Below are 15324 nucleotides of genomic sequence, written 5' to 3' on the forward strand. Positions count from 1 at the left end.
TATGTCATATATATATGACCATCTGAGAATAGTGACATCACCTCTGTTTCTTTGTCTCAAGTAATCTTTCTTTTGAAAGGTCTGTAGATGAATTTTGAGCCCAATAAGAAGGTTCATGATTTCTTAAAATTACTAGTGTGTCTAGGTGCTACTCCATAGTTTGACATCTCTTAGGTATACAAAAAATATCTGCTAATGTATATATAGCTACAGCAATGTCATTGCCACATCAGACATTTGAATTAACAAGTTTGCTAGAATTTAAGTTGCTCAACTATATCGTCTTTGTTAGTAAAGTTTTTTTTTCTAAGAATAAGGAAGTGTTGGCATACAAATGAATCAATAAATAGAAATAAATAAATACAATTGAAATTTCAAATCAGAAAGTGCAAAATGATATGGCCAAGTTGCAGTACTAAAGGTAAACTTTTTGACATTAAGATTGGAAAGCAAATAAAGGAAAAATACCCTAAAATTATTAAAAAAACAAAAAATAAAAAAACTGCAAAGCTGTTCAGGGCTACTTATCCCCCAGGGTTATATTTTCAATATATTACTAATTTGCAATTCACATCAGTGAGGTAAAGATTATTTAGCATAGCTTATTTTAAACTCAAAGTATCTAGACTAATTTCCTAAATATTTTCTGTTTGCCTATGCTATAGGTTTCTTTAATGTGAACCCACACATTTAGCCACTACCAAGGTAATGAAATAGCGCATTTTCAGTAGCCCAGAAGCCCATTCTTTTTTTTTTTTTTTAAGATTTATTTATTTATGCATACAGAACTGGAGTACAGGCCAGAAGTGCAGGGGCAGTGAGATGATTCACCAGACAGAGTGGGGAGCAGAACAGGCTGGCTGACCAAGTACACTGCTGAGGGGAGCAGTGGGAGGGTCAGAAGAGGTCTGCTGTGCCATGTGGGTCACCTCTGGGGCAGGGATTGAACTCAAGCTGAAGTGGCTTTGGCTTCTTAATACTGTGCTTTAACCCACTGAGCCACCAGGGAGAGCCCCCAGAAGCACATTCTTTTTTAAAGATTTATTTACTTATGCATTACAGAACTAGGGTACAGGCTAGAGTTGCAGAGGCTGTGAGAGGATTCACCAGAGCCAGTGGGGAGCAGAACAGGCCGAACGATGAAGTACACTGCTGAGGGAGCCTCAGGCGGGTCAGGAGAGGTCTGGCGCGCCATGTGGTCACCTCCAGGGCAGGCGGGGATCGGACTCATGCTGAAGTGGCTTAAGCTTCTTAGTGCTGTGCTTTAACCTGCTGCATCACCAGGGAGGGCCCCAGAAGTCCATTCTTAATAAATATTTATTAAGTGAAAGAAAAGTATGGTGTCTGGAGAGTAGTCAGTATTTGTTTTCTACTCCTCATGTCTAATATTATGCATGTATGAGAAGAGGACTAAGATGATGGGAATGCTGTAAGCCTCCAATTTTGTACATAAAGGCATGCTTAAACAGAAGTGAATGGTATCCATAAGTGACACAAAGATTGGAGATAAATAATACAATGGATTGTAGAAAAATCTCTAATTTTTCATGAAATGAAACTAAAGTAATAAATGCAAATACTTTGAACTATAATTCATCAGAATATGACAATTTAGAAGTTTTATTTATTTGAAAGGACATTATGAGCCAAGAAAATGAATATAATCTTGATATGTTTTTGGATTGCTGTTGCTTGGTATCAGAACAAGGGTGACTTGCTCTCCATCAATGTGTTATTTTCAGTTGTGGGCATTTTATTTGAAGGTGAATATTATGCTGAGAATGTCTGCATTGGAATGACTAAGATGATAGGAATTCTGTAAGCTTCCAGTTCCTTTGTACATAAAGCAAGATTAAACAGAAGTGAATGGAATTTGGATTATTATGATACAATTGGTGATCTTTTGCTTCAAAGGAACTGTGGAATAACAGTACTTTCTGGAAACATTTAAAGACCTAACAGTTTGAGAAGGAGTTGTAATTATCCTTTACAATTCCAGAAGAGAAACATACGTGTCTGACTTTTTTTTTTAAAGATTTATTTATTTGCACATACAGAACTGGGGTACAGGCCAGAGGTGCAGGGGCGGTGAGAGGATTCACCAGAGCCTGTGGGGAGCAGAACAGGCCGACTGATGAAGTACATTGCTGAGGGGAGCAGTGGGCGGGTCAGGAGAGGTCTGCCACGCCTTGTGGGTCACTTCTGGGGCAGGCGGGGATTGAACTCATGCAGAAGTGGCTTTAGCTTCTTAGTGCTGTGCTTTAACACGTTGCACCACCAGGGAGGGCCCTGACTTTTTAAAAGCAGGATATATCAGCTCTATAAACTTATAATGATGCACACTCCAGTGGTGAAAAGATGGATTCTGGAAGTTGGCTGCTTTGAACATGAATCTCAATGTTATAATTGAGAAAATGATGGCATATTACTTACCTCATCATACCATTGTGAAAATAATGATGTACACTCAACTTAGTTTAGTTCATATCAATAAACTCAAATAATAGTTACCTTTAACAGCAACAGTTCTATCTTCTTGATTACTTATGTTTTTATAGTTCTATAGTTCCTTCTGTCCTATTAGTCAACAATTTCAATAGAATCCAAAATATCTTCATTTCTTCCACCTACCCTTCCACCAACTGCAGCATCTTTCATTCCCTAACACTACTCTGAAAGACAACAGACTAAATCCACTAAAGCAACTAGATGCCTATCTTCATCTCACATTACTTTATCAACAATAAATTGTGACCCTCTTTCCTTCTTCTTAGCTAGATATATCTCTTCTTGTTCTCTTTCATTTTTATATGAACAGTGTCCTTTTTATATTCATCTTCATCTTTTTCCCATTGGGGTTTACTCAGGTTGTTTCTATGCAGCACTCTGGGTGACCTTATCTAGCTGAGAGCACATGACTTCCAAATTTGAATCCATAGTTCTGCCACTTCTGAGCTTAACCCCAGTCAGTGTATATAGTTCTCCTTACAAAATCTACCTGTATGTTTTAATCATGTCAAACTTAACATTACTTTCAAATCTAAACTTTAGTTTGCATTATCATTTTTAATAAACAGTATTAATTATCACCCAATTAAATTAGCACCTGGAAATTACTTTCATCAGCCTTTTCATCTAATGGCTTATAAGTGCTTTCAGCTTCACTAGTGCTTCTTGAAGAAATCTCTTTCACAAATTTACTTCTTCCTTTGTTGAGCTTTCACTTTCTTTCCTGAACCAATACAAGGTTTTCTATCAGAATCCAGTCAAATGTTTGCATTTTGCTAGTGTGGTTCTTATATGTAATATTCAGCTTAAAATTGTATGGTATAACATTAAACAAATAATTAACAGAAGGTGACACCAGTCATAACATTTATTAGACCTACTATAGTATTCATAGTCTTCATTTGTTTTTATTTGCAAACTTGTAAGGAAGATAGAACTGGAATGATCTATCTCCCTTTAGATAGACGACGAAAACAAAATACAGGAAGGCTCAGTGACTTGTCCTCAGATACTGGGCTAAGTGATGAGCATAAAATTGAGTCCAGGCCTCCTCTCTCCCATTCTCTTCATGTACCCCACTCTGGTATGGGCAAGTACACTGTGGGATATATGTTATCACATTTAAAGTTTTCTTATCTTGCTTTTTTGCTAGTGTCTTCAAAATTGTTCATTAATATATTAAAAATAAGCATAGTGTCCCATTATATTGTTAAAGGGTAAACTGAGGAATATTTTAAAAAGCCAGAGTTTATTTAAACAAAATAAATTTTAATCAGGCAATATCAAATCAGAATTGGTTGGGAGCAATTCCCAGAGATAGAGTGGGGAACAGAACTAAAATACTAAAATACCTTGCTGAGGGGAGCAGTGGGCAAGACAGAAAATGTCTATTCCATATATGAGTTTGCTCCCTGGCCAGGGATTGAACTCAGGTCATTAGAGTTGTTAGTACTGAGACTTAACCATCCCTAGGCCACCAGGGAGTCTTTATATAAATAAACTGGACCCAAAGAAAGGAAATTATTTGATGGACTGTAACTTAATGCCTAGATGACTGTTACTGATTGTCATTAGCTTTTCAGTTCATAACCTGAGGCATTGACAAGCTTAGACTTTGGTTTGCTTTTTTAGATCCATTGTCATTAGTGATACCTCAGCCTAATGACCTCTTTGCACAATTAATTTAATAATATGAATGTAGTATGTTTCTTTTATCAGTTCCCTAAGATTGAACATATATTTTAACTTACCTTGGGACTGTGTACCCCTAAGGTGCATAAAACTGTTTATTATTTTTAAATTTTGCATAGAAGAACTGGGGTGTACAGGTGGTGAGAGTATTTACCAGAGATAGAGTGGGGAGCAGAATAGGCAGGTCTACTGAAATACACTGTTGAGGGGAGCAGTGGCAGGGACGGGAGAGGTCTGCTGCACAATGTGGGTCACCTCTCTGGCTGGGAGATGGGAGATCCAGGATCAAACTTGTCCTTCAGTGGTTGCCCATAGCTTGATAGTGCTTATATTTAACCCTTTGTGCTAGCAGGGAGACTCCTGAAAGTTTTTGTTTTGATTTTTTCTTTTCCACTGTATCTGCAAAGTCTGGATTGGTCCTTGTCATACAGTAAATTTCCAGTTATTGCTGATGAATGAGCAGAGATACACATCATTTGTCACTACCTGCATTTGAGGTGTGTTTAGACCCCTCTCATAGCCAGAGAGAAAGCTTTGGAGACTTCACTATTTAGGTAGATTTCTCAGATTCTGTTTTAAATGTTTGAAATATTTACAATGCAATAGATATATAGGGTCTAGCAGTGACTAGAGATATTAGAACAAAGTATTTTTATGTGATAAATAGCATTCTTATTACACTTGCTCTTGGGTTGACCACTGGTAATTAACTCCTGGTATTTTCCCACTTTCTCTAGCTAGTTTTAGATGGAACAGAAAAGTTTCTGATGTGTTTATTGTTCTTATTTTTTAGAGCCAAGTTCTAATAGTGTTTCTGAAGATATATAGAAATAACCCAATTAAACATTTGCTCTATTTCCTCCCTCCCAGAGGCCTCTGATGTACATTTCTGGAGATATTTTCCCTACCTACTTTATTAGCTTCAAAAATTAAAGCTTGGTATCTAATCAGAAAGGCAATTATCAGTTCTTTGTGCTTCCAAGTTGGTGTTTTATGTTTTTCTGGGTCCAGATGAGCTGCAAACGTTTGCTCATTATCTGGTAAGCATCAACCACTACAGACAGAAACTGGGCTGCTTTTTCCAGCTGTTCTCCCTAATGTTGCAGAAACCTTCCTCTTCAGTTCATTAAATTTAACTTCAGGCAATTGCTAAAATGCAGGATAATTCTTTTTTGTTGTATCTTGGCACTTCCAGAGTTCAGTCTCCCATTAGCATCAACGAGGCTCCCAGAGATTTTCAAGTTTATTTTTAAAAGTTATTATGGAAGGTAGGCAGGGACTAGGATAGAAGAAAGACTTTTGAAGTGACAAATACTTGCCATTATTTTTCCTTTATATTAAAGGGACCTCAATTATAATTGCTTTTTTTTTTTTTTTAAAGATTTATTTATTTATTCATACAGAACTGGGGTACAGGCCAGAGATGCGGAGGGTGAGAGGATTCACCAGAGACAGAGTGGGGAGCAGAACAGGCAGATCGACGAAGTACACTGCTGAGGGGAGCAGCGGGCGGGTCAGGAGAGGTCTGCCACGCCATGTGGTCACCTCCGGGGCAGGCGGGAATCGAACTCATGCGGAAGCGGCTTTAGATTCTCAGTGCTGTGCTTTAACCCGCTGCGCCACCAGGGAGGGCCAATTATAATTGCTTTTTGAGGTGGTTTTTATAAATGCCTGGTTAGAAGGATATGGCTTTGTGTTTCATACTGCATCAGAACTCTTTCAGTCAGAACTCAGTTTCAATCATTGACTAAATTGCTTACAGATCCTTTCTAATGCATAATGAAGAACTATGTTGGGAATGTGTATTATTTTCTAAATTTTACAAGTGCCCAGTTGTGAAAAATTATATTCTTTATAAAAAGAATATTATGTGGAATTCTGTGTTGGACATAATTGGATTTTTAGAAAGGATATTATATGGAATTCTGCGTTGTGTACATTCCACAATTTAAACTTTTCATTACTTATGTTCATTTATTGCTTTCACACCTTTACATCAACAAATATGATAAAGTGAATATCCTTCTACCATATCACTGTCTATATGCTTTCAATTATCTATTATTATTACTATTTCTCCCTACTAATGAAGAAAACCTTTTTTCTTTTCTGTACAAAGTTTTGTATATTATTAACCTTTATTTTCTGTATCTACTTGGTCAGTATTTTCAGTGATATTTCTTCAACTGTGAATTTTCGTGAGAATCTTTTTTCTCAATTTCCAAAGTTTCATGTTCCCTTCTCTGTTCTTCTGGGCTTTTTATTATATGCTTCCAGAAGGTAAAAGTGGAATGCTTAATCAAGGTTTTGGTCCTTCTTATTTTCCTTTGTACACAAACTGTCAATATGCAGGACTTGATCACTGCCAGTGATAGCAGGTATTGCTCTTACACTTACTTACCAATGGACTGTATGTAGGAACAGATCTGAAGCCTAAGTATGATAGTGTAGTACTTTATTGCGACACCTGCTTTAATTATGAGTTATAATTATATGTACTTATTTCTTGCTAGGAATTATTGACTTTTTAAAATGCCACTATGACCATTCTAAGGAATTATATCAAAAGCCTCTTTATTTTTTGGTGATTGAACTTAAGTCTTTTCACAACATGAATTTATATTATGATATCTACCAGTCATTTTCAGCCTATCAGTTTTTACTGTTCTATAGGAGAAACTTAAAATTGATTATCCCACAGAGATATTAGCATTTTCATTCCAGAATCTTGTAAATTTTAAAGGATCTTTTATACAAATAATCAGCTCCAAATCTAATCCAGTACCCACTTCTTTTACAGTCAGGACATATACTGCTTGATTTATTTTTTTATGAATTACTTTTCTCATAGCTCGCAAGGTAGTACCATCAGAAAAGACTTGTTGCCTTTTGGCAAAGATGATAAAAAGTGATAAACAAAAAACCACCTACAAATACTTTAAATGAGTGAACCTTTTATATAGATTGTGAAAGGGTACAGTTATACATCAGCTGTCAGAGTAGAAGCCGTGGAGACACTAGGGATGTGGTTTGATGGGGTTTTCACTGTAATCATTGCTTATGAAGGCCTGGAGCGCAGGTCTGCGCTTCCCCTTAAAATGCTCACTTTCCCTTCCACATTACTTTCTAAACTTAACAGCTGCTGGTGATCCTTAAACTCCAGGAACTGTGAACATTATTTTCTACAAGGGATAGATTTTAAATGATCTATGAACACACACACATATCTACACATGGTCTTCCCCTATTGTTCTAAAATGATTTGAGTTGTGGTAAGCACTTTGAAATGAAATTTTATTGATATATTTTATTTCTGTCTTAAACCAAATAGTGTATCATTTGATTATGTATGCAATATGAATTACTATAATTTAAGACTAAGAATAGTCAGGATGTTTGTTAAAACAAGGGCTTTTTAGAAATTTGCAATTGTCTTTTCCTTATTAGCCTCCCTTCTTTTATAAAGATAATACTAGAGTATTTCCAGCTCCTTCATATACTCTCACTGGAATTTTCCACATGATGAAATTAAAATTGGGAGAAAGCCATGACCAATTTTTCGACTCCATTGTCAATATAGTTTACCAAATCACACAGCCCACATCTTAATGGAATATCCTCTATGATGTCAATCTCAGATAATATAGTTTATTTCTTCAACTGCTTTGTTTTTGTCACAACATTGTATCTTTTGAGGAATTTAGTTTAACAGATTCCTGACAAGTGAAATGAAGGTGTGGAGCATTGGTGACTTTATGCTGGGATAGATTAGTGGATTACTGTCTCTTCATAATTTATCTAATGTTTAACCTAAACCATTGTTTGTTGATTGAACTTTGTAGTTCACTTATTATCTTCTCTGCTTATCCAATAAGAATTCATTACTATGTGCTGGACTTCATTCAAGGCAAGGAACAAAGCAGACAATGATCCAGCCTTTTCTATAGAATGAAAAGAAAAAAAGCCAAACAAGTAAAAAGAGATAAATAACAGGTACCATAAAATAAGCTAAGGAAGGACAAGGAGAATGGAGTGTAACAGGCTTGAGATGGCATTTGAAAAGAGAGCTATGTCAAGTGGAATAGCCAGGTTTTCATTGAGGAGAAGATGATGAAAAGTGATAAACCAATATTATTTTAATAATCACAGGTAATAACAGAATCCAAAGAACAAACACATATATGAAAAGATGAAAAGCTATTCGAATTTTCACACCAAGTTCATGAACATTATGGGTGCCATGGTGGTGGGTGTGGCTTGGTAGCACACATCTGAAAAGGTGTGATCCTATACTTATTATGATTACCTATAGAATTGTAAACCAGCATTACCTCATTAATAAGCAAAATGTGGTGTGTAGATGGATGCTTATTTTAGCCCTGATTGGGGCTTCTTAACCCAAATCATGACCAAAACATTATAAGATTTGCCTTAGGTGCTGTCAAGAGGAAAAAAAGGGCATTTTACCATGTTTGAAAAAAATACAAAAAAATGAAGCTGTTTTCTAATTGTAGTTATTACTAATTGAGCTCATTTCTCTCTCATTTCCCCCATTTTTCTCTATCTAGTTTCCTGTCATCCCCCACTCACCCTCACCATCATGTTTATAAGATGGTATGATCAAAGGGAAAAAATGGCAGAAGATATATCAGATTATTGACTTAAGTTACCTTGGCAGAGAATGTTACAGAGGAAGGTGAAATGGGGAGAAGTCATCTGTATTTAGGTATTTCTGTATGCATCTAATGTCTTTAAAGGTGACTGACACTGAGAATTGCTCATTTTTTTAAGATGTTCATTTTTCTATGTTTATTGTTTAATGACAGAAATCACCAGGGACTCAGTAAAAGCAAATATAGAATGCAAAGCAGTCATGTTCTTATGCTTGCTTGCAGCACATAAACTGGGTGATACTTACCTTTTTTTCCATGTAGATTCAGTTGTAATGAACAGTATAGGAAATGAGACTGCAAACCACCATTTTTTTTTTTCTCATTAAACATTTGAGGCTAGCGCATATACAAAACATTGGAAGGGTTCCCTGTTATATTTTAGCAAACGGCTATTTAGGAAAATGTTTTTAAGTCAAACTGTTCTGGCAGTTACACTAATTTGAGTCTTCCTTTCCGAATGTGTAAATATGTGAGTCATCATTTAGGGGAATTTAATTTGCTGACGTGTGAGTTCCTGCCTTGTTTTAGGTGTGGTCTTTCATTGGTAGAGTTTGGAGAAGGGACAGAAAGGTTTGCCTTCTGACTGAGGTGTGCAGAGTATGTTCCCTTTCTGTGGGTGTTCCCTTTGAATTAACTAGAAGCCAGAAGGTCCTTTTTTTTCCCCCATGATGAAGAATCTTGTGGCTTCAGCAGACTTTTAAAGTAAATATTTGCATTTCCAGAACTTTGTAAATTAGAGTGTTTCAAAAAGATCCAGGGAGGGCAATATAGTAGTGAGAAGATTTAGGTATTTGCTGAAAAAAAAAAAAAATTAACCCACACTAAGCAGAAAATGATGCAAATTAAATCAGATACACATGAACAGTATGAAAATGATTTTCATGTTTGTCAGCAACAGTTATTTACAAATAACCCATATGAAAATGTAAAAAAAGGTTATTACATTTTCACATACCATCTATATTAGCTGAATAAAGCTTATGACATTATCTGTAGTTAATTGTACATAGACATTTTATGCATTAAAAAAGAAATGTACATAATTTAAAATAAATTACATTACACAATTTACAAAGTAATATTAACAAAAACTTGTTAGGCAGCTGCCTTCTTATTTAAACAAAAATAAATAATCAGGTAATTAAATTAACAAAACACATCTATGGGATTATAGTTTATAGAAAGACAGATTGCAAATTTAATCAATTTACATTTTACAATGCAGATACTTCAATTTTTTTTGCTAGAAATAAGCAGGAGCAAGTATCAGAAAGGGAATCTAATACTTTTGAAAATAAACATGGATTCCTGAAAAACACTTGGGAGAAGTTCATTGATAGTTCAAAGTAGGTGATCTAGAAATCACTGCTTAAAAAAAAAAAAACTATTTTAAAGAGCAACAATAAGATGGACAACCAATTGTATTCTTGCTGACCAGAGATTTTTGAAATTTGAAAACAGTGACTCACAAAACTAAAGTCCCACAATTTAAGAAACTTCCTATACTGACCATTCCAAGATCTGGCTTAGTAGAAGCATAAGAAAAAAAAAATATGTAAAACTACAAAATTAACAAATTCACTTAGCATTTGTTTTACCTATTAAATATTGAGATAACCATTTTCAGCGTCCCTACTAGATGCAGAATTACCATATCACACTTCAAAACATCCTTTGTATAAAAAGTAATGCTTTGCCAGATCCATCCTCCTTTTTCAGGTGCACAAAGGCCTGGTCTGTGGCAGAGGATAGGACCAGATAAGACAGACGGATATCCCAGTTCTCAGGTCTAAACTAGAGTTAGAAGGATCATTCTCTGACAAGGCTCCTCACAGATTTGTTCCTGGACTGCTTCCTTTTAGTCCCCTCATTTTTGGAGAGAAGCTAGAACAAGGAATACGTTAAAATGCACCTTTCCAAACAGTGAGGTCTCAGATCATCTGTGAGACCTCAAATTAGCCTAAGCATGAGACTCCTTAGTTTAACAAAGCATTGCAAGGTCCAGGCCTTCCTCCCAGTCTTGTAGGGTGGGACATGGACTAAGGGGCAAGTTAGAGAGGGGAGGAGTAGGTGTGTACTGACACGAGCAGAGGAAGTGCCCTTTTTTTGGGGGGGGTGGAGGCCTGTCTTCCATATATTTTCTTATCTCTTTGACTAGTACATTCTGTTTAAATCAAATGTTTATACTCTAAGTGACACTGGCTTCAGTACAAAGGAAATACAGGTTACACCTCTTTATTTTTTTCTTTAAAATTTGGGCACATTTAGTAGAAAGTTCTGAGGGAAAGAGATGCGACTAGTTGTTGGCAAGAGAGTAGAATAAAGTGTTCAGGAAGTAAAAATCATCAAGAAGCAAGGTTAAAGGGAGTTAGAGGAGGTGAAAACATTGTGATAGGTGTTGCTGGCTTCCTGTAAGAAACTCTAAATAAGTGACAATGGCTAGGAACTTAATAGGTGAAGTCACGATGACCACTGCCACTGAGGGTGGAGGACAGCTGCACTGGAAGGCTGTCAGAGGGCCTGAGAGGTTTTACTATGTAGGGAAAAATACAAACCACATTAAAAAAAGAAATCTAGAGTAAAGGACAGGCTACGTAAGTGCTATTTTTTTTTTTTGCTTATTCAAGTTTGCCTTCCTTTAAATGTTTTAGTTACATTTGTAAACAAAAGCCATTGCTGTTTTTTACAGTGTCTGGCAGACTGTTTTATGTGATAATTTAACAAATGTCCTGTTAGGAGTAACTTGTGCTTTGTTAAAAGTAATGAAGAACATGCTTTTATGCACTCCTCAACTAGCTTTAGTTACGCAGTGGCCTCCATAGGGCTTTGAAATAAGGGCTACAGTCACTATCTTAGAATAGGTATCAATGAATAATCAAATTAACCCTTTTCAGGAGATAAGGTATGTCACATCTATGTGGTTTACATTGAAACAGTCTAGTAACATAGTAGAATATTGTGTTGGTATGTTTTTTTTTTAAGAGTCATACTGTTAGCATTCCTTAGTTTTTGTGAACTCACAGTAAGGCAAAAGTGTTAACACTTTTCCCAACTATTTCAATAGGCAGAAGTGTCAACAGACAAGTTATTACTATATTCACTGCCTGAATTCTTCGGGTGAAAAGGAGGAATAAAGATTTGATGAAATGCCAATAATGTACTCAATTTATTATTGACTCATGCCAGGAACAAGAATAAGGCCTTTTTTATGTCATAAACATGAGTACAGTACCCTTCATTTGTAAGTTATAGGTATCCAGTGAGCTATAATCCCCTCCTACCTTTCTAACAAGAGGCCATTCAATGTGTATCCTAATAATGAACTTGGCAATTTGTTTCTTCATGTAAGATCACATGAAACTGTCTCCTCTGTACATGCAGTATTATAGGTGTAATAAATTTAAAAATGAAATCATGTAATTTCATAACACAATTTTTACCTATTCATTAATTTAATTCTTAGACTATCGGTCAGATGATACTGATCCACATTCTAAATTAATGCCATTTTACAGTATCATAGGTCTAGCCTTAGTAGTAACAATATTTTATTCTGTTCAATAATTTTAAAGTTATTAGGTGTTGCATGGATTTCATCATGCTGTTCATGTCTTTTAGTTACAATAGTTGCTCAAAAAGATCAACTTGAGGATTATGTAGAAGACCCCTGAGTATGTATATTGATGACCAATATTTTGGGTCGATAATATTTTATGTTCCTCATCAAAGACAGATGGGATGGAATTTTTTTTTATTCTTTTCCTTTGTTAAATCCTTTGGTTTAAAGTGAAATTCTCATATTTTTGACCACCTGTTTACTTTGCAAAGATTTACAACACCTACTACACAATGAATACTGTGGAATTAGTACCATGTTTAATTTGTGAAATATGTAGAAATCTGTTCGTTTGCGGGAACAGACATGTGAATGTCTTTTGTTATTTTGCAAGTACTATAATGAACAGCAGAGGGAGACCAAGCTCTATTATGAAGTTAAATTCTCTTATATAGTTCAATCCACTTAAATAGTGAAGCTTAAAATAGTGTTACACTATTTATAAAAGACCTGGCAATCTAATGTGTTCTCTTCTCTCAAAGGTTGTGGTACATATTGCCTGAAAAATGGTATTGCTTTTTAATGGCACCATTTGAATTTTCTTTTCATATGAAAGAAGCTTGTCAAGTTATTTTTTTCACTTTTACATTTCCAGGGTTACCTCTGAAAAATATAGTTACTTTCAGTACAAGTTTTTTCAAAATTAGTGACTGCTTTTTTCACCTTTGAAATCAAACAATATCACAGTCTAAGGCTAAAGGAATGAAAATCAAAGATGACAAAATGCAGAGTTCTCACTGAAAAAACTTGCAGAAAAGTTTTTGGTTTTTTTTGTTTTTTTTTTCTTCAGAAAACTATAACTGGATGTCAGCAAGTGTGGCTTGCTTTAAAAAAAAGATTTATTAGAAAATGATGATGTTCCTTCTTTGTGTTATTTATGGTTACATGCTAATGTTAGAAATTAAGACATTACAACCTAGTCCTGCCGGAAAACACTTACTATCTGCTAGACCTTTACAGAAAAAGCTTGCCACTCTTAGTTTAGATAGTTAATGAAGCTCTGGGCAAAATATTTATTCTTCCTTTTTAAAATTTTAGTTTTTGAAATCATACATTAAAAAGACTGTTTCAAATTTTATGATAAAGACAAAACTATGAAATTTGAAATATATTCAATCTGAAACTAGGAAAAAATGGGATGAAAAATTAACACACAATTTTGAATTCTTTTAGTTACAAAAATTATCAGTACATTTCTCCATCTGTTCAAAATTAAAAAGACAACCGGCTCCTTTTTTTCTTTTCTTTTCTTTTTTTAACAAAGATAACAAATATAAAAATCTCGTCATAAACAACCTTCAAAGTACAATTAAAAACCAACTAGAGGAATCCATCTTTTAGAGGGTTAATGAGTTCATTACTGAAACACTTATATTACTGCCAAGTTGTCAATTTCACAATGGCGGCAGCAATGAGGAAGAGTGTATACAGCAGATAGAATAGCTAATTCCATCCTGTTGCCATCCAAGCTGAACTTTACTCTCTTCAGGATACAGGAACGTGTAAATGTCTACATTTAGCACATCCTAGCACAGATGTCTTCATCCCATATGAAAAGAGGCAGTTTATGGCAATACTGGTTAAGTGCCTATCATGCTGCACTAATATAGTGCAAAAATGTGCCTTCTATTTAGCAAAAAAGATGCAGGCAACCAGTGTGAAAATTAGGGAAAGTAGAAACATACTGTATTAACACAAGGAAATTATTAGTTTTCCAGACAATAACTACTATAAAATACTGAGCTTGAGGACTCTTCTAAGACACTAGTACACGTCCAGCATTCATACTTTGGAGAGAGACAAAAATTAAGTCTTAAAAAAGTCTGTGCCTCTGAAATGCAGGTCAGTAAAAGCTACCATCAACCACCAAGATGTCTTAATGGGTTTTATGCTCAGCTGAGAGTTTCTATTACCATTAAAATTGTTTATTAACAAGTACATAATCTGACATAATAATGTGTGTCATTCAACTGAGTATACATGTTGTTATGTTTGACTATATTATTGTAGAGACCTTGGTATAAACTCCACATGCTAAATGCTATTATGGGATAACACTGCAGACAGAGGCTTGCATCCGCATCCTAACCAGACAATTTCACCATTTTTTTTTTTTTTTGGGTGAAAGTGAATTGTCAGTTGGGTAGACTTCAGAAAAGATCGTACAACTCCAGAATGCAGCATGTATTCAACTAAATTTCCTAGAATTCTCAGCACTAATGATCTCTATGCAAGTGGTACTGGTCAATATCTTCAACACTGTGATTTTTAGTCTTCTCTTTATAACACTTTTAAAAAGTTACAATGCATTTTAATCCACGCTGTTTGAAAACCTTTGTGGCCTCTTGCTATCTACTGCAAAGTCAGAAAGCTGAAACTGGGCGTTGTCAGGATAAATAATATTTTACATGTCTGCATCTCCATCATAGGCTAAGGTTAAAGGTTTCAGTCGGTTGTTTTGCCGCCTTTGGGGTTTCTTTGGCTTTTTGCTGTAAAAAGAAAAAGTCAAAATTGGGGGGAAAAATTAGTCTTCAATTGTAAGTTTCATTGTCTTAAAATGAAAGTTTGAAACATACTGATCTAATCTGTATGATTGTCTAAATTCCACCTTACAATTTGATTTTTTGAATTTCTTAGCTTTCTGCTCTCAATAAACCTGAAACAGAACACTTCAAATATTTTATTATCCTGTAAAAGGTAAAAAAATCCAAATGGAATTTCTGTAACAGTGTAAATAACATTTTAGTGCATAATCATTTATATTTGACCAGTAACCTATATAAATAATCTATAATTTATAAATAATACATATTTAAAAAGAGAAATAAGACTAGA

General features: G+C 35.0%; 1 protein-coding gene across 2 annotated transcripts in view; it reads right to left on the reverse strand.

The window, feature by feature from the left end:
* Positions 1-9982: 9982 nt before the first annotated feature.
* The window catches only part of THSD7A (thrombospondin, type I, domain containing 7A), a 382662-nt gene continuing 377320 nt past the window's right edge, over positions 9983-15324 (reverse strand). Inside the window, exon 28 of one of the 2 annotated variants that reach the window (XM_012720969.1) lies at positions 9983-14978. In XM_012720969.1, coding sequence (XP_012576423.1) covers positions 14894-14978 — 85 coding nt within the window. In that variant the 3' untranslated portion in view covers positions 9983-14893. The remainder of the gene's footprint in view (positions 14979-15324) is intronic. The other variant, XM_012720970.1, reaches the window with a different exon arrangement.

This window comes from Condylura cristata, unplaced genomic scaffold (genome assembly GCF_000260355.1).
Source record: "Condylura cristata isolate star-nosed mole 26May11 unplaced genomic scaffold, ConCri1.0 scaffold00005, whole genome shotgun sequence".
Taxonomy (NCBI): Eukaryota; Metazoa; Chordata; class Mammalia; order Eulipotyphla; family Talpidae; genus Condylura; species Condylura cristata.